The following is an 18933-nucleotide window of genomic DNA, read 5'->3' on the forward strand; positions in this document are numbered from 1 at the left end:
CTCTCAGCCCCCTTAACCGCATTCACTACCGGAACAGCCTCGGAACAATCGGGAGAACATCACCCGGCGGGCTTTCAGTATTTTACCTTGTGTTATGGTACCAGCCGACCGCCATGTTTCGCAGAAGCCCGGGCCGCCGGGCTCCCGTTCACCCGAAAATATCGCGAGAACAAAAGCGACAACCGCCGCTGAAAACGTCAGATGGGAGACAATGTAGAGTTCTCGCGATATTCCCTTTGCTTACGGAGCGCTTTGTGAATCAACAGGTGTGGTCGATATGAAAGGGGTGTGGCTAAACAGAACAGAGGTTGAAATGTATTTTAGGTGTAACCACGTGGCCAATAAGGAATCAGCTTCTCCGGGAAGGAATGGGTTACCTTTGTAATGACACTTAGGGGCCACAGAATGAATCTCAACGCCTCATAGAGTGCTTCATCACTAAGGACAGACTTGGGCACAGGTTTTATCATTTGCAACCCTAATGCGTATCAGTACAATCTGCATCATGTTTTGTGACTTTATTGGCCTCCTTATTTCCTCACGTCAAGAACATTTAGACTCCCTTTTTCAAACGAAATTTCACTAAATTGAAACTATCCCAGAATATAAAAGCAGATAAAGTGTTTCCACTGATGCAATTTCATTTCCAGACTTTTCATGTCAGGGTTAGTCCTTCACATATTTAAGAAGCTTACTGTAGTGGGTAAGAGCTTAGAGCTTTAGGAACTGGTGCTAAATTTTAACTAGGATTTCCTGGGTTAAAATTCCGGTTCAACCATTTATGGGCACATTATTTCATCTCATTTCCTTATCTGAAAAATGACGCGATAATAATAATTTCATGTGGTTGTTATGAGATCTAAGTGAGTTAATAAATATCTAAACTGTTTCTTTACCTTAGCCACAAAGGTACCAGCAGACCTTCCTTCTTTGTGGGTCTAAGATTATATGGGCTTTTGCTTGCATGGAAGCTAGCTGTTGTTCACTTAGTTACATCTGGTCCCTGGTCTCCAGAGGAGTCTGCTTTCACGATAACAGCTGACCCCTAAGAGTTGGAATTCCCGGTATAGCAAAACTGACTACTTTGATCCTCCTTATTTAAAAAACAACTCACCATTTTCCAGACTACCAAATGAAGACAAAATTAATTTCCCCTGAAGATTGAAACTCAGCTTAACTTCAAAGTGAGGTGAATACTTAATCCTATGTTATTAGTGGTGGGTGTTATGTCTGTGAAACAATTTGCTTAACACAAAAACATTACATTATATATTACCTGCAGAAGAGACTTAGGAAATAGGTTTTAAATTGGGGACTTAAACTGGTGCTAAACAACCTGTACTTTTTTTTTAAATTTATTTTAATGTTTATTTTTGAGAGAGACAGGGAGAGGCAGAGAGAGTGCATGCAACAAGTGGGGAGGGGCAGAGAGAGAGAGACACAGAATCCAAAGCAGGCTCCAGGCTCTGAGATGTCAGCACAGAGCCCAAAGCAGGGCTCAAACCCACAAACCACGAAATCATGACCTGAACCGAAGTCGGATGCATCACTGACTGAGCCATCCAGGCGCCCCTAAATAACCTGTATTTGTACAGATGCTCAAAAGGTGTTTTCATGATGCTTTTTTTTTTCTTTATAGTTTGAGTAAAAGTTTTAGCAAGTTAGTAAAATTAAGATAGATAGATATACGAATGCCCCACAAACGCCTCAAATTCGATATATTCCAAGTGGATCTTATTATCCCCAAAGCTATTTCATCTCTTGTATGCGTAGGAAAGTCAAGGGTACCACTAAAGTTAGATTCAATCAGTTTAGAATCCTGTGTCTCCTCCCCCTTCTTACTAACTACCAGTCCTCATGATCAGACAGTTCCTTTTATAAAACTATTCTCAGTTTCGTGCTATACACCAGGTGCCTTCATTTTTACTTGCTTCTATTATACATGATTATCAATGTTATACTCAAATTGTGTACTTACATTTTCAAACATTGTGCTTTACACTCTTAAATAATTTTATCACCTACCAAGTTAGGACTTAAAAATCATTTTTCATGTGCCAAGTTTAAACTTGGTACGTCAGCTAATGGATAAATATTTTCAGTATGTTTATAGTGCCACTATCTGCCATTTAATATCTCTGTTTCAGTAGACTTACCACCAATATCTATAAAGCATTGTGCAACATTTCAGTATGACTAATAATAGATCATAGGGACCATAGATCATTCAATTAAACCTGTGACCTGGCCATTCATGTATCAAAGATTCGCTGAGTACCTTCTATATGACAAGTGGTGTGTTAAGTACAGAACATGACCTAGTGACAAAGCAGACAATTCTTGTGGAATTCATACTACATTGGGATATACAGTTACCAAATAATAAGCCCAAAAACAAATATATGACCTTGGCTGGTGTCATTTATCTTAATAGTTAGTAGTAAACTATTTATTTTAATAGTCTATTTTAATACATTATTAATAATGTATTATGTGTATGCAACATTTTTTATTATGGTCTTCAATAAATTTCAACACAAAAACATCCAGCTGAAATACAGACTTTATATAATATTCTCTACATTGATTACAACATTTGAGTTGGTATTTTGCTTTTCATTTCCAAACATTCTTTCACTAATATTTTTCATCTTTGCATCATAGATGTATTGTCTCATCTATTTGATTAGCTGTTTTTGTGAACTCTCAATATTTTAAAATAAATTTCAGCTCTTTTATATTTCTTAAAGCTTTTATTTTTTAAATACTTATTTATTTTTGAGAGAGAGACAGAATGTGAGCAGGGGAGGAGCAGAGAGAAGGAGACAGAATCTGAAGCAGGCTCCAGGCTCTGAGCTGTACCCACAGAGCCTGACACAGGGCATGAACTCACAAACCGCAAGATCATGACCTGAGCCAAAGTCAGTCACTTAATCGACTGAGCCACCCAAGTGCCCCTATTTCCTAAAGCTTTTAAAAACATTACTAATTTCCTTCAAATAGCAGATGAAATTCTTTACATAAGTGCCTAGGTCATAATGTAATAAATACTTTAAGTTTAAAAGAGACAACATATTTAACTCTCATACTGTAGGTAGGCAAAATTTATTTTAAATCTTTTATTTATTTATTTATTTATTTATTTATTTATTTATTTATTTATTTGATGTTTATTTATTTTTGAGAGAGAGAAGGAAAGGGAGAGATGGGGTGTGAACAGGAGAGGGGCAGAGAGGGAGACAGAATCTAAAGCAGGCTCCAGGCTCTGAGCTGTACCCACTGAGCCTGACACACGGCTTGAACTCACAAACCGCAAGATCATGACCTGAGCTGAAGTCAGTCACTTAATCGACTGAGCCACCCAGGTGCCCCAAAATCTCTTATTTTTATTTTTATTTATTCTGAGAGAGAGAGAGGGAGGGAGGGAGGGAGAATTCCAAACAGGCTCCACACAGATAGTGCAGAGTTCAACTAGGGGCTTGAACCCATGAACCACAAGATCATGGCCTGAGCCGAAATCAAGACCTGGACACTTAAATGACTGAGTCATCCAGGTGCCCCCAAATTTTGATTTCAATAATATGACATAAATAGAAATGTCTGCAAGCTTTATCACCCATCAAACTCAGATGCCTTCAGGAGTCAGGCTATCTGCATATGTGTCTCATCCAAAAGCTTTCAAAGTCAAATTTCTTTCCAGACCAAATGTCTGATAACCCTATAACAATCACTACCTAATTTTCACCTGTTGATGTTAATATTTATAAATTCATAAATCCAGATGAACTTTGGAAGAGAATATCTAGGAGCAAGTACATTTGTATCTGTGTGTCTTTATGTTTGTATAATTTTTATGTACATGGGCAAACTGGCATAAGTGCATAAAAAGGGGGAAATAACAGTATGCTATGAGAGAAAAAAACAATCAACTTTCAATTGAGCAGAGCAGAAGATATTTTTCCATTTTATGGTATAATTATCTAACATTGATGTTGAGCTAAAAAGATGAAATAATTTCCATCCTATATATGGGATGTGTCCCTACAAGGTAATTTTCATATCAGGTCAAAAATATATGAACATCTAAATATATAAATAATATATGGTCAGGATAGAGATGCTTTGACTAAAAAATATATACCTTACGATCACTGTTCAAAAGAACCTAACTTGGCAAATTCTTTTATTTGTTAAACTTGTTTTCCTAAGTAAAGGATAGTTGAGCCATCAGTAGTAAGGGCCTCTCCTTTCTGTCTGGGTCTTAGAAGGAAAGAAGCCAGTGAGACATAAGCATTCTCCCTTACCCTACACACACTTCCTCCTGAAGTAGGATTTGAGGGAGTAAGCTTGGTCAGAAGTTGATTTTCCTCTAATGGAGGGTATTTACATTGGGGGGAAGCCCCTTAAAGATCGGAGTCTTTGACACAGATTGGGGCTGCTGCCCAATGGATATCACTTCCATCCTATAAGGGTGATGTTCTAGAACACACCGATCCCCCCTGGTATTCCCATAATAGCAGTGTTGCAGATCGCTGAGCCTGAGTTAGGAGAAACCACTAACATCAGTCTGTCATAAGCCAACTCCATGTTGAACGCATAGGAATCCATTGGGGTCTTCCCTTTGGAGGCAAAAGGTGGAAAAATATGAGGCTGGGAGATTAGTACCATTCCCATATTTTTCTTTTTGTCTATACACCAAACAAATTGTTTTGATTCAGTTAAGCTATGAGATTTGTCAGGGAAAAATTGAAAAGATTTAATTATGATAAAGCTTTTAAATGCGCTAGCAAAGGCCATAATGGACAGTGTGCCTTCCTCCTTGCTCTCTCTTGGATCATCCTTCAGGAAAATGCAGTTCTGTCACAGGCATACTTAAGAAGTCCAGTGGAGAGGTCCCCATAGTAAAATTTGCTTTAAATGTTCCCAATGAGAAGTTTAAAGCCACTCAGATCCCCGACCCGTTGTGTGAGACCTCTTTTTCTCCGAAATCTTACATCATTTTCTTGTCCTTAGTACTCTTAAACTTCAGTGATGTGTCTGATATGGATCCACGTCTTCATTGGTGTGCAGTGTATCCAGTGGCTCATTTCAGCCTGACAACTCATGTCCTTTGGTTCTAGGAAGTTTTCTTATTTTCTTAATTTATCTTTTCTATTTTCTCTGTTATTTCATTCTTATACTCCTATTGTTATATAATATCTTCTGGACTTTATAAACATTAAGAGGAAATGGGACAAGGACAGCAGGGAAATAAAGAATTATATTTTGGGACCCCTGGGTGGCTCAGTCAGTTGAGTGTCCAACTTCGACTCAGGTCAGGATCTCATGATTTGTGGTTTGAGCCCCGTGTCCGGCTCTGTGCTGATAGCTCAGAGCCTGGAGCCTGCTTTGGATTCTGTGTCTCCCTCTCTCTCTGCCTCTCCCCCACTCATGCTCTCTTTCTCAAAAATAAACAAACATTTAAAAAAATTATACTTTTTGCTTTATACCACCACAGTATTGTTTTTTTTTAATTAGCACTATTTCTTTGCATTTATTTCTTTAAAAGGTATAAATTAAAATTAAGTAAAATTAAAAGGAATGTATGATAATTAGGAAGTGGGGGAGACTTCTGGTTGCCTAAATACTGTTTTCTCATTTAGTTCCAGAACCCTGGACAATAAACTCAAATGAAGAACTACATTCACAAGCTTGTCAAGCAGGGTGGGCAGATATGTAAGTAAAAGTCATTGAGTAGGACTTTTTTTTTTTTTTTTAACATTTATTTATTTTTGAGACAGAGTCAGAGCATGAACAGGGGAGGATCAGAGAGAGAGGGAGACACAGAATCCATAACAGGATCCAGGATCTGAGCTGTCAGCACAGACCCTGACGCAGGGCTCGAACTCACGGATCGCAAGATCATGACCTGAGCCGAAGTTAGACGCTTAACCAACTGAGCCACCCAGGCGCACCTGAGTAGGAGTTTTATGAAAGCCATTTGTTCTCTTTTCTCCTTACCTTCCCTCTTCTCCGCTTGGAATGTGTGTGTGATGGCCTGACCCCAGCAACAATTTTATGACTTATGGATTGAATTCATACACTGAAGATGATGGAGGAGGAAGACAGAAAAAGCCTCAGGCTATCATAGCTGTAGAGCTGCCTCCTAGTTTCCTGACTTTATTTAGGGAAGAGAATAAAATCCTAATTCCCTCAAGCTACTGCAGTAAAGTCTTTTTAATTAGCATCTGGCAAGTAATTCCTAATGGATTCAAAGAAATTTTCACTATTTTTGACCTCTGAAAACAGAACCTCCCCTATTACATATAAGCCTTATTTTTACCTCTACATTTTATTTTCATTCACATGTCCAAGTGTGTGCATGAAGCTGGCCCCATTCCAGTATCTCCCTGCTTCCAGTGTCATTTCCCTAGTTCAAACTCCACACGTATACTAGTATTGTCCTCTGAAAACATTCATCGTTGTCATATGGTGATTAAGGTCTGCAATCATCAAAACCAATGCGCTAATTCTGCTGTGAAACTAGCTGTTTAAACATGCTCATGCTCTCTCAATAATAAATAAACATTAAAAAAATTTTAATATAAAACAAATCACTTAACGTCTCTTGCTTCAATCTCCTCATTGGTAAAATGGGAGAGACGATGCCTTTCTGATACGATTGGGCTTAGAATTAAATAATATATGTAAAGTAGTTGGCACACAGAAAGCTATTAACGTAGCCTGATGTCATTCCCCAATTAAATCCTTTAGGGATAAGAAAGAGAATTATTGAAAAAGACGTGGAGACATAAAGAAATGAAAAGATATATAGGTACTTATATTCTCAAAGAGCAAGTCTTAATAAAATCAACCTTTCCCCAAGTAATATATGACAGTCTCTTCCTGCCACATGTAACAGTTTATTGCTGGATTTTGGCCACATTCAACTATCAGAGTTTAATCAGATTTGACCCATCCTGATAAAAGTTATTAAAGCAATTAAGAACTCTGAAACTACTTGAGAAAGGCTGTGTACAATTCAATGATTTTAGAAAATTTATGGAGTTGTGCAATCATTGCCATAATCCAATTTTAGGACATTTTCATCACCCCCATTTTGTTATCTCCTGCTCTCACCCATAGCCATAGATAGCCATTGTTCTGCTGTCTCAATAAATGTATTTTTAAGACACTTCATGTAAGCGGAATTAGTCTTTTGCAACTGGATTCTTTCACTTAGCAAAATGATTTTGAGGCTCACTTTTTAAACTTTTAATTGTTCCCTTTTGTACAAAAATATTTTTGAAGGATTCAGGGTGTGGGGAATCCTCTTTAAAAGATTTATTTTAGGAAAATGCACAAGATAATAATCACATGAATTGAAAGTTTACTAGGAGCCAGCTGCTCTTTTAAGTGTTTTAAATTTATGAACGCCTTTAACTATAGGATATCTCTATGAATAGGTTTCTTTTATTACCTTCATTTTATAGATGAGGAATTAGAAGTACAACAAGGCTAATTTGCCCAGTCATAACACTGATTAATGATAGAGCTGGAATTTGAACCCAAGAAGTCTGGCTTCAGAACCAACACTTAATCCCTATGCCCTGGGCTATATTAATAGCCCAGGGGTTATTAATATTACATTCAAAACATTTTCATAAAGATTAGCTTGAATAATTAAAGGAACCCAGTGGAAATATCAGGTAATATCTGGCATTCAGAAGATATTCAGACACATTTTAAACCCTTTTTCCCTAGAAGAGAATGGATAGTACAAAATGGAACTGCCAGCATTAACTAAGAAAAATTAACAAATAGGCTGACCATTAAAAGTGACATCAGCAAATACAAGTCGCAAGAGCAATTCATGTTCTAGGTAAAGGGAATCACAGAAAAATGATAGGGCTTAATGCTCTAGATGTATGTGGAACATTCTAATTAACCGGACAGAAGGATAAGTTCTACCCTGAGGAACTAGTGTAATTAAAATGGCCTTAAATTGGGGAGGGGGATGAATGAGATAAAACAGATTCAGAATACACTGATCAATGTATAGAATTGTTGAATCATTATATTGTACACCTGAAGCTAATATAACATTGTATGGTAATTGTACTTCAATAAAAATATTTTAAAAAGCACAGTGATATGGAAAGATCTCCAGCCTGTATGATCAAGTGGAAAAAGCAAGTTTAGAACAATTTACACGTTATTCTTGTGTTTAATGGGAGAAAATAAAAATATGCATTCATGTTTGCATTTATTTGCACAAAAACACTGGAAGAGTATACAATAATGCAATAAAATTTAAAAAGGCCTTTAAGTAGATTTACATGGTGTATTTGATATATACAGAAGCATATATAAGTTATGAAGTAAGATAATATCCATGAAGCCACCACTCAATTTAACTAGAAAATTATTAATAGCATTGAAATGACTTGTGTGTGGTTCCTCCAGCATATCTTACTGCCTTCCCACTACTCCAAATACTGGGCTACATTCCCTGTTTTTTTTTAACCATATATGATGTAAGCCTAAGCAAAATAATGTTTAAATTTGCTGGTTTCTGAGCTTTACAATGGCACCTAATCTTTTGAATTTGCGTTTTAAAAGTTCAGCATTGTTTCTAAGATTCACCTAAAAAGCCTGTGGACTGTTTTCTATTTTTTACTCCTACACGAGTAGACTACATTTTGATTATCCATGCTTCTATATGGGGTATTCAGAATTCCAGCATTTTGCTGATACTTACATTTCTGTAAACATTCTTGTACATGTTCAGTGGTCATGGTTGCCTCATTTCCTCTATGACGCTGTCTCAAACCCGACTGCACATTACAATCATGCCAGGAGCTTTAAAAAGCTCCAGATTTTACATCTTATTGCAGCCATGGTTGAAGACAATTCCCTAGGGCATACACCTAGGGGTAGAATTGCAGACTCAGAGGACACTGGCATCTTCAATTTTCCTGATCAAGTCTCAGTCTTCCAAAGCTGGAGTTCCTGATTACTCCCCAGCCCCACCAGCAGTGAGGAGATTCTGCTTGCTCCACATTCTTATTATATTTATATTGTCATACTATGCAACTGTTTGCCAATTTTGGAGAATGCAGAAAGGCATTGTTCCTTGCTTTTGTATTCTGTTCCATTGGTCAATCTCTGCAGCAATATTATAATCACTGTCTTAATGACTATAGCTTTTAACCTGTTAAAATTCTCCCACTATATTCTGCCTTTTTCTTAGTTTTTTTTTAATGTTTATTTTTGAGAGAGAGAGAGAGAGAGAGAGAGAGAGAGAGAGAGAGAGAGAGATTGAGTGCACAAGCAGGGGAACTGCAGAGAAAGAGAGGGAAACAGAGGATCTGAAGCAGGCTCTGTGCTGTGAGTGCAGAGCCCAGTGTGGGGTTCAAATCCATGAACCATGAAATCATGACCTGAGCTGAAGTCAGTTGCTTAACCTACTGAGCCACCAGGTACCCCTCTTTTTTTTTAAGTTTATTTTGAGAGCGAGAGAGAGAGAAAGAGAGAGAGAAAAAGAGAGAGAGAGAGAGAGAGAGAGAGAGAGAGAGAGAGAGAGAGAGAGAGAATGAATCCCAAGAAGGCTCCATGCCATCAGCGCAGAGCCCCATGTAGGGCTCGAACTCACAAACCATGAGAGATCATAACCTGAGCCAAAATCAAGAGTTGGACACTCCACTGACTTAGCCACCCAGGGGCCCCTATTCTGCCTCTTTTTAAGAGATTTTAGATGTTTTGCTCCCAGCAATTGTTTGTGTTGCCATTATTTGACAATTCGATAATTTATTCTTAGTTTATAAATATCTGTAGGGAAAAGAAGAATGAGAGTGATAATCTTGTGACAATACAGCAAAGACCAAGATGAAATCAAGACCAGTGCCAAACACTATTGATCTTTGGTGAGAATTAGATACTTGTTAGACTTAACATTGTTGACTCTTGAACTGACAACATGCATGAAACACTGGAACTAGATTGCTGAAAATCATATGAAAGAAACAAGGTGGGGGTGGTGAGAAGAAATGAAGTCATGCAATTTCTGGCTTATGAATGAACACATTTGGGGCAGCTGGGTGGCTCAGTCAGTTGAGCGTCCAGCTCTTGATCTCAGCTCAGGTCGTGATCTCACGGTTTGTGAGATTAAGCCCACGTCAGGCTCGGCACTGATATTTCTCTCTCTCGCTCTCTGCCCTTCCCCCATTCTTTTGCACACTCTCTCCCTCTCAAAATAAAATAAAAAGAATGAACACATTTTCCAAAACATGACAGGAGAAATTCAGAGTATGTAGAGCTGTCGATAGGAAAATAGTTTGATACAGATTTCTTTAACATAAGTGTTTGGCATGTATCACTTTAAAACAAAACAAAACCAACTAATACTTGAGCTCAAATATTGCTTCTGCAAAACCATCACCCATTCCTGCAGAAAGTATCGGTTGTTCTCTCTCAGGCTGCCATGTTGAATGGTAATTATTTTTGTGTATCATTCTTCTCCATTGTAATGAGAGTCTAAAGATGAGGGAAACTTCTTTCTGCTTGCCTCTATTTGCCACATAGTAGGGGCTCAAAAATGATATTTTTAAATACATACATGGAAAATTAGGTGATTAGGTTTCTAATTTCTTTAAATTTGGCTATATACCTACTGTATCAATTTACATAGTGTTGATTGCAATCTGACACACATATAGCTTGACCTTGCAATGTAAACAGGAGAGTTCTTGCAAAGAAGGTCAAAGTAAGAAAGTGCATGCCCTTCCTCAATTGAATTGGCTTTCAGCCAGAGGCAGGGCAAGTACAACAGTCTAAGAGGCCTCTTCAATACAGAAAAGATTAAATATGGAAGAATTTAAAAATTATTGCCAACTGAGGCTGAAAAGAGAGCACCAAATAGCTTCTGACCCCTGTAGGAAAATCAGGCAGCTTCCCGAGGTGGTACATAGAATGCTAATCCCATATCCTTTGCTGACAGAGCCCTGAAGTATCACCACCACCAGGTCACTGTCCCTGGAGGTCACAATGGAGATTGTGCCAGCACCAAAATTAACCACTAGCAAATCTCACTGTGAAGCAAAAAAGGCTTTAGACAGGACACTTTAAATTTTTTTTTAACATTTATTTATTTCTTGAGAGCGAGCGAGCAGGGAAGGAGCAGAGAGAGAGGGGGAGTCACAGAATGCAAAGCAGGGTGCAGGCTCTGAGCTGTCAGCACAGAGCCTGACGCAGAGCTCGAAGTCACAAGCTGCAAGATCATGACCTGAGCCAAAGTCAGATGCTTAACCAACTGAACCACCCAGGTGCCCCAGGACTGACACTTTAATACAGCCCATCTTTAATCCCTTTTAATGTAATCTGATAAAAAAAAAAGAGAGAAATTCAACAAGAGACAAAGTAAAAATTGTACAAAATAGATTAACAGAAGAACTAGAGAATCCCCATTGCAAATCTCATCATCCATTTTACTCAGAGACCGTGTCAAAAAGCATAATTGAAATCAATGCAGGCAGTTTAGAACAATGTTCATGGAAGAAGTTTTTACCAAATACTAGGATATTTATAATACTTTCCCTTTGTAGCATTTGCAAAAGAGAGCAAGGATTGATAGAGAGTGTGTGGGCTGAGGACAAAGAAATGACAGAAAGGGAAAGAAAGATCAGAGAGAGAATGAGAAAATATATTGCCTATCTCCTTATGAGTTGCTCTTTCATGGGGTTATATATGTGCTTCCCTAAAGTTGAACTATACTCTGTTTCTGAATGCTATAATCTTGGAAACCAAATGATAAATTTTGGGTGGAAATATATAAAATAAGAAAAAAAAAGTTGCTACAGGCTCTCATTCTATATTACATATTTCTGTGGTGGATTTCATTCAGTCTTCTGGCTCAGGGATCTCCCTTAGTTCCTTCTCCCTTATTCTTAGCTACAACTTAGAAAGATGAGCATATTGGTTAACTGAGGTTCAGATGAACTGCTTTGTAAACAATTGAAATATCCTAACATTTTATCTAAAAAATTTAAAAATCAAGGGATAAGCCTGATAAATAATTCCTTAAATGTCCATTGTTCATTGAAATTCTGAAACTTAGAGGGATCGTTCCTATCTCACTGTGCTCAGTGCACTGTTGTGTGTGAGGGAAATTAAGAATTATATGGACTGAATAACATTTGCTTGTATATTCTAATTTTTACCAAACTAGAAAAATAGTACAAGTGTATATGATTGTATTCAAATAATGACATATACATGGCATACTAAATATGAATTTAATGACATTTCAGATTATAAATTCCCAGGAGGCATGAATCAACATTATCTTTCTGTGTTCAATGTTTAATATTAAACGCATGTACACACCAAATCCAAGCTCCTCTGTGACAAGGGTTGGAGGAAGGGTCACTGGGTCTTTTAACACTGACCAGAGACTTATTTTTCAGAGATGCTGTTAGGTACTTCCCTTCCCATTTATGAACAGAGTTCCACCATGCTACTCTTTAGTGATCACACTTCTCCTCCAGTGACAGATGTGATCCAGTCCCTGTAGGCAGAAATTCTGGCAAAGACTGTTGGTGCAGTGGGCTGGCAGTTACTGCTGCCCCAGCTCACGATACCGATGAGCTTGTATTGTCCGTCCTGCACACACTGCAGAGGGCCTCCCGAATCTCCCTGCAACCAGCAAAAAGAGAAGTTCTTCTGGCTGCACAATTCATAATGGATGCTCACCTCCACTGCAGAGGTGATCAGACAGTGCATAAGTCATTCTGCCACCTCTCATTTCTGCTCACGACAGCAGAGGCAAATAGGCAGTTGGTGGATATTACAGATCTCTGAATCAGATTGAAACCTCTATCTCAAAAGGAGGCTAAAAGGTACATTAAACACAAAGTCATTTAATGCTGACAACAGACTGTGTCTTGCAGAAAGTTTCAAGCATCTACTTAATATAAATCACGAAATTATGGCTTTGAGTTACATTAAAATATCTTTATATTTTCAATGCCACTAGAAGCAGATGCTCTGAGCAGTCTAATTCAGCTGTGAAGTTGAGACATAATAAATTATTTTTATAGGTCAAAAACAGTAGAACATCATCAATTTCACACAGTCACCCAAGCAAATGAACGAGCAATTCCTTTTGAGAATTGCATTCACTTCGAGTTTCAAATTAGCAATGACAGTACATCAGCTTAGCAATGTACTTCCTCTTCTCACTTATCATTTTACAACTACCATGCACTTATACCTCTTTGTGGTCAGCAAACACCCATTCATGAGACACACTGAGAAGAAAACTGCACTCATCAGCACCATCCTTGAATTACCATGCATGAGGATGATCCTGCAGCCCCTCCACATATATTGGTGTTTTTAATATCCAGTCCCCAGTAACTTCGACAAGATGTACTACTGATCAGTGGTACAGCTGCCTGCTGCATTGTTTTAGAAAATTCGTCTTCTAGTAGGAAAGGAATAAAAACACAAAAATGTTTATGGGCAAAACATTTGGGACATAAACATATGGGACAAAATATGTGGGACAAAAATAGTCCATATATATCCAAGGGTTAAGTCCCACCCAATTCTCCCCTCTCCGCACTGTAATGGCTGTTAAGTGATTTGTAAAAAAACATATTATTACTCCAGGTCAGTTATACAACAGGAACCATTGAAAGGAAGAAAGAAAGAAAGAAAGAAAGAAAGAAAGAAAGAAAGAAAGAAAGAAAGAAAGAAAGAAAGAAAGAAAGAAAGGAAGGAAGGAAGGAAGGAAGGAAGGAAGGAGCGAGCCCACTTCATGTGGTTCTTTTATCTTTTGTACAGTCCCAAGAAAATAGAAAAATGACATCACTATACAGAAGGACAAAGGAAGTTTATACCCAAATCAGTTGTTGATAAAGCAAACAACACGTTTCAGTTTTTACACATTTAGTCTATATTCCATTGGTTTCATGGTGTTCTTATTCTTTTGACTTGACTTCACGTTTCAGTGTTGACACTGGAGGTTTCAACTGAAACTGCATTCTGACTTATTCTTTATTTTACTGGATATTTGTTAACTTGTTAACTCAGCTGTAGAATATGGAGGATGTGAGATCAGAGTCATGAGTTTGACCTATATGTAGACTATTTTCACATCATCTTTCCACCACTTACCATTCATACCAGCCTATGATTTCAGAAAAATGCATCACATCTTTGGAAATAGGCTCATGTCTTTAAGTAGAGGTTTTCACAGTAGCAGCCCCTATACTGTTGTGAAAGCAAGTGTGTGTGCTTACAGTGCAGCTGGGGGAAAATTACATATAAATGAGACACACAAATATTTACTAGGTACTAAAATCACTAGATGTTTTCTAACACAAGTTTTTACAAGTATCAGTGAACTAATACTAATGAATATGATGTCGTAAAACCCAAGTAGTCACTTTTAGATCCATTGTGGAAAAGACTTCTTCTACTATCATTCCTATTAAAAATACAGAATAATTAAAAATAAGTAAACAATATATTAGACTCCACAAATATTTGTTTGGATTCTAATCTTGGAAGAGGCAGTGAGTATACTCACGATATGGTTCAGTTATTCCCCATCCAGCAGTCATACATTTGGAAAGTAAATTTATTTTATCATATTTCCCTGGCAAACAGATTAGAGATACAAACTCTCCTAGAATGAGAAAAAGGCAAATATCATTTAGTCCATGGGATTGATATTATCTGTACTGTTTGCTCTTCAATGATAGCTCTGAAAGTAACCATTTTGATCTGACAGTACCCATTTTAACCCTGTAATTTAATAAATAAGACTTCCAGAAGATTCCATCTATTAATTACTCAGAAGGGGTAACCTCAATTTACATGTTACCACTTTATTCCAGGTATTACCATATTTTCCTAGGACAACAGAAACACATGCCCCGCATAGAGGCATGCCCCGCATGGTTTCTTATCCACTAACCATTTTAAAAAATGCATCTGCCTTTTTGTTTACATGCCTTCAGGACATCACCTTGTTGAATATGAGATGACAGTGCAGAACAATGTAATTATCTTTTCTCTTCAGTGGTATTACATGAAGGATGGAGAAAAACCACATTTGTAGCAATTTAAACTTTTAAAGTATTTTTATAGCTAGTAAGTGTCTTTGTGTCTATCTTCATAGGTATATTATAAAATAGATTGATATATGTTTAAACATTCACATTTTTTCTTATCACCAAAATTGGTATATATATGAAATACATTTGTATATATTTGTATATATCATTACAAAATTCATAAATATTGTGGGTTTATATGTATATGTGTGTACACACACACACTCTCTCTCTCTGAATTTGTCCCTGTGTTTGCTCTCCCATGCTGTTTGACTTCAATTTTATCCAGACTTTTACACACTTAAATGTTTCAACATATCTGCTGTCCTAGACCATTTATTTCAGTGGTTCTTTCTTTTTACTGCTCTTAGTAAAATCACATAAAGCTCTGTAACTTGTTTTTTTTTTCTTACTTTTCTTTCTATACACATGCCAACTGATTCCAAATCTTACGTTATGCTACTTTCATAGATATACTTATAATCATTGCTCAATCATATCGATTCCTGACATTTCCTTGAGCTAAAATATATTCCCTCTACCAACATATTTTTTAATCAGCCATTTTTCTTATTCTGATTTTCTTCATTTACTAGATGATGGTCAAATCATCTATATCATTGCATATAGACCTATAATATATTTTTAGTAGTACACAGTATCAAATAGTGAATGTACTACAGTTTATTAAATCCCCTTGGCAAACATTTAGACTAATTTTTTTCCCCTGAAAAACTGCACCAAATGTCCTAGATTATCAGTCTGTGCATTAGTGTCAGTATTTGTGGAAAACAGAACTGCTGGACCAGGAGGCACACACTTTAGAAATTAACAGATATTGCAAAATTGCCTCATTTTTGGACCAAAAAAAAGAGCATGTATCGACTTATACTCATGTATTCCTTATGTCAGCAATCTTGAAAATAGTTATGCCCTAAATCTAGCAATTCTACTTCTGGGAAATTTATCTTAAGGCAATCCTAGAACTAGAAAAACACATACATAAGAATAGTCAATGCAGCATTATTTAAATTTTAAAAAAAGAAACAAACTATAAGAATTGTGAAAAGTCTACTATGTAGCCATTAAAATTACATTTTCAAAGAAATTTTAATAATATGAAGCAACACTGATAATAAGTGAAAAATCAGGATAAAATCCTTATAATAAGTATATTACAATTTTTTTTAAGTACACATAGAGTCGTATAAAAAGACAAGAAAGAAATAGGCCATAAATGTTCACATGATGGCCATGGTGAGGTGGTGAGGATGAAAATCATAGGTAGAAATTGTGTTGTTTCTAATGGGAGAAAGGACATTTCTCACTCTTACCAATGAACAGAAATGAATGGGTACAGATTAAATAAGCTAACCAAATACTTAAGGGGCAGAGGAACACAAAGTTTCATGTTGATGTTGACACCAGGTGGTGCTGAGTGGAAGTCAAGATCCTTGGAGAACAAAATAAGGGGGGAAGTTTTCAAGGGCACCAAACTTCACCAATGGTCTTTTCTAGAGCACTGGTTCTCAACTTTGGCTGCACATGGAAATTTCCAGGAGAAGTTTATAAAATACTGATCTAGATTCAGCAAAATCCAGGATACAAGATCAACATACATAAGTCAATCACATTTAATGTAGAATTTAAAATTAAAAACGATACTACTGGGGCGACTGGGTGGCTCAGTCGGGTTAGTGTTGGGCTTCACTTCAGGTCATGATCTCTTGGTCTGAGAGTTCGAGCCTCATGTCAGGCTCTGTGCTGACAGCTTTAGATCCTGGAGCTTGCTTTGGATTCTGCGTCTCCCTTTCTCTGCCCCTCCCCCGCTCATGCTCTGTCTCTCTCTCTCAAAAACAAAATAAACATTAAAAAATTTTTAAAAATTAAAAATAAAAACAATACTATTTATAATCACTGTTTAGAAAATGCAATGCTTAGATATGCATATACTTAGCAAAACATATACTGGATCTGTGCACTCAAAATGGCAATATTCTATTGAAAGAAATCAAAGAAGACCTAAATAAGTGGAGAAATACACTGTTTTCATGAATTGACTCATCATAGTAAAGATGTCAGTTCTCCCCAAAGTGATCTATATAGATTTAATGTAATTCCTACCAAAATCACAGCAAGTGTCTTAGACAGAGATAAGCTTATTTTAAAATCTACATGGAAAAGTACAGGGCTTCGAATTGCTAAAACAGTCTTGAAAGAGAATAAATTAAGAGCAATCGCTTTTTAATATAAACCCTACTCTACAGCTACAGTAACCAGGGCAGTGTAGTACTGGAGAAGGGGAGAGACATAGACTGACAGAATAGAGATCTCAGAAATAGACCCATACAAATATGCTCAGCTGATTTTTCACAAAGGCACAAAAGCAACTGATTGGAGGAAAAACAGCCTCTTCAACAGATGTTGCTGCCACAATTGGACATCCTGGGGGAGGAAAAAGAACCTTGACCAAAACCTTAAACCTTATATAAAAATTAACTAAAAATGGATGGTGACGTTAAATGTAAAATACAAAAAATTTTAGAGAAATAAGAAAAAATGTTCAGCATCTGGGGCTAGGCAAGGAGTTCTTTGGCTTGACACTTGAAGCAAAATCCATAAAAGGAAAATTAAGAAAGTGGACTTTAACAAAATTAAAATCTATGCTTGTGAAAGACCCTGTTAACAGGGTCTACAGACTGGGAGACAAGCTACAGACTGGAAGAAAACATTTGCTAACCATCTACCCGACAAAGCAGTAGTATTTAGAAAATATAGAGAATTCTTAAACTCTACAATATGTAAAATAATCCAATTAGAAAACTGACAAAAGCTAGGGCACCTGAGTGGCTCAGTCAGTTGGGTGTCGGACTCTTGATTTCAACTCAGGTCATGATCCCAGGGTCGTGGGATCGAACCTCATGTTAAGATTCTCTCTCTCTCTCTCTCTCTGTCTCTCTGTCTCTCTCCCTCTGCCCCTCCCCCGCCACGTATAGGTACCCTCTCTCTCTCTTAAAAAAAAAAAAAAATTGACCAAAGCTATGAAGAGACATTTCACTGAAGTGCTTTAAAAAAAAAAAAAAAAAGGCAAAAATAGGCACATGGAGAGATGTTCAGTATCATTAGCTCTTAAGAAGATACAAATTAATATAGTAAGATATCACTATATACCTATTGGAATGCTTTTAAAAAATAGTGACAACAGCAAACGCTTACAAGGATGCTAAGAAACCAGATCACTCCTACATCTCTGGTGGGACATACAATGGTTCTACGACTCTAGAAAATAGTCTGGCAGTTTTGTATAAAACTGAAACACAACTACCATATGACCCAGCGATGGCACTCATGGGCATTTATCCCACAGAAATGAAAAGTCCTGCTCAATTTTCTTTACACAAAACCTATACACAAATGCTCACAGAAGATTTATCTGTAATATCTAAAAGCTGGAAAAAAGGTGTTCTTCAACAGATGAATGGTGAAACTTTGATGAATCCATATCTTGGAAAAGTACTCATCAATTAAAAAGAATGAACTATTGATACATGGACCAATATGAATAAATCTCCAGGGCATTACACAGAGTGAAAAAAACTAATCCCGAAGGTTTACATTCTGCATAATCGCATTTATGTAACATTCTTGAAATGACAAAACTATAGAAACAGAACAGATTAGTGGTTTCCAGAGGTCTGGTGGGGAGGAGGAAGTGAGTATTGCTATAAAAAGGCAACAGTATCACTTGTGGTGGTAGAAATGTTCTGTATCAAAGTCAATACCCTGCAAGATGTTTCCATTGGTGAAAGCAGGGTAGAAAGTACATTGGTGT

At 37.0% G+C, this 18933-nt stretch overlaps 2 protein-coding genes and 1 long non-coding RNA gene across 10 annotated transcripts in view; 1 reads left to right on the forward strand and 2 right to left on the reverse strand.

Moving 5' to 3' along the window:
* The window catches only part of ERGIC2 (ERGIC and golgi 2), a 41237-nt gene extending 41030 nt beyond the window's left edge, over nucleotides 1-207 (reverse strand). Inside the window, exon 1 of one of the 2 annotated variants that reach the window (XM_003988532.5) lies at nucleotides 87-207. The gene's annotated coding sequence lies outside the window, so the exon portion shown is untranslated. The remainder of the gene's footprint in view (nucleotides 1-86) is intronic. The other variant, XM_006933600.4, reaches the window with a different exon arrangement.
* A 57-nt stretch (nucleotides 208-264) lies between these two features.
* Nucleotides 265-6196, forward strand: LOC109501513. The gene is made up of 4 exons (XR_006600618.1): nucleotides 265-460; nucleotides 902-1189; nucleotides 5643-5715; nucleotides 6048-6196. It is a non-coding gene; the product is annotated as an uncharacterized LOC109501513 (long non-coding RNA).
* A 6062-nt stretch (nucleotides 6197-12258) lies between these two features.
* Nucleotides 12259-18933, reverse strand: part of OVCH1 (ovochymase 1) — an 82665-nt gene continuing 75990 nt past the window's right edge. For 6 of the 7 annotated variants that reach the window (XM_045061609.1, XM_045061608.1, XM_045061605.1 and 3 more), the window contains 3 exons: nucleotides 14573-14671; nucleotides 13329-13462; nucleotides 12259-12672 (listed from right to left, as the gene is read on the reverse strand). In XM_045061609.1, the coding sequence (XP_044917544.1) occupies nucleotides 12508-12672; nucleotides 13329-13462; nucleotides 14573-14671 (398 nt within the window). In that variant the 3' untranslated portion in view covers nucleotides 12259-12507. The remainder of the gene's footprint in view (nucleotides 12673-13328; nucleotides 13463-14572; nucleotides 14672-18933) is intronic. The other variant, XM_045061607.1, reaches the window with a different exon arrangement.

Source organism: Felis catus, chromosome B4 (genome assembly GCF_018350175.1).
Source record: "Felis catus isolate Fca126 chromosome B4, F.catus_Fca126_mat1.0, whole genome shotgun sequence".
Lineage (NCBI taxonomy): Eukaryota > Metazoa > Chordata > Mammalia > Carnivora > Felidae > Felis > Felis catus.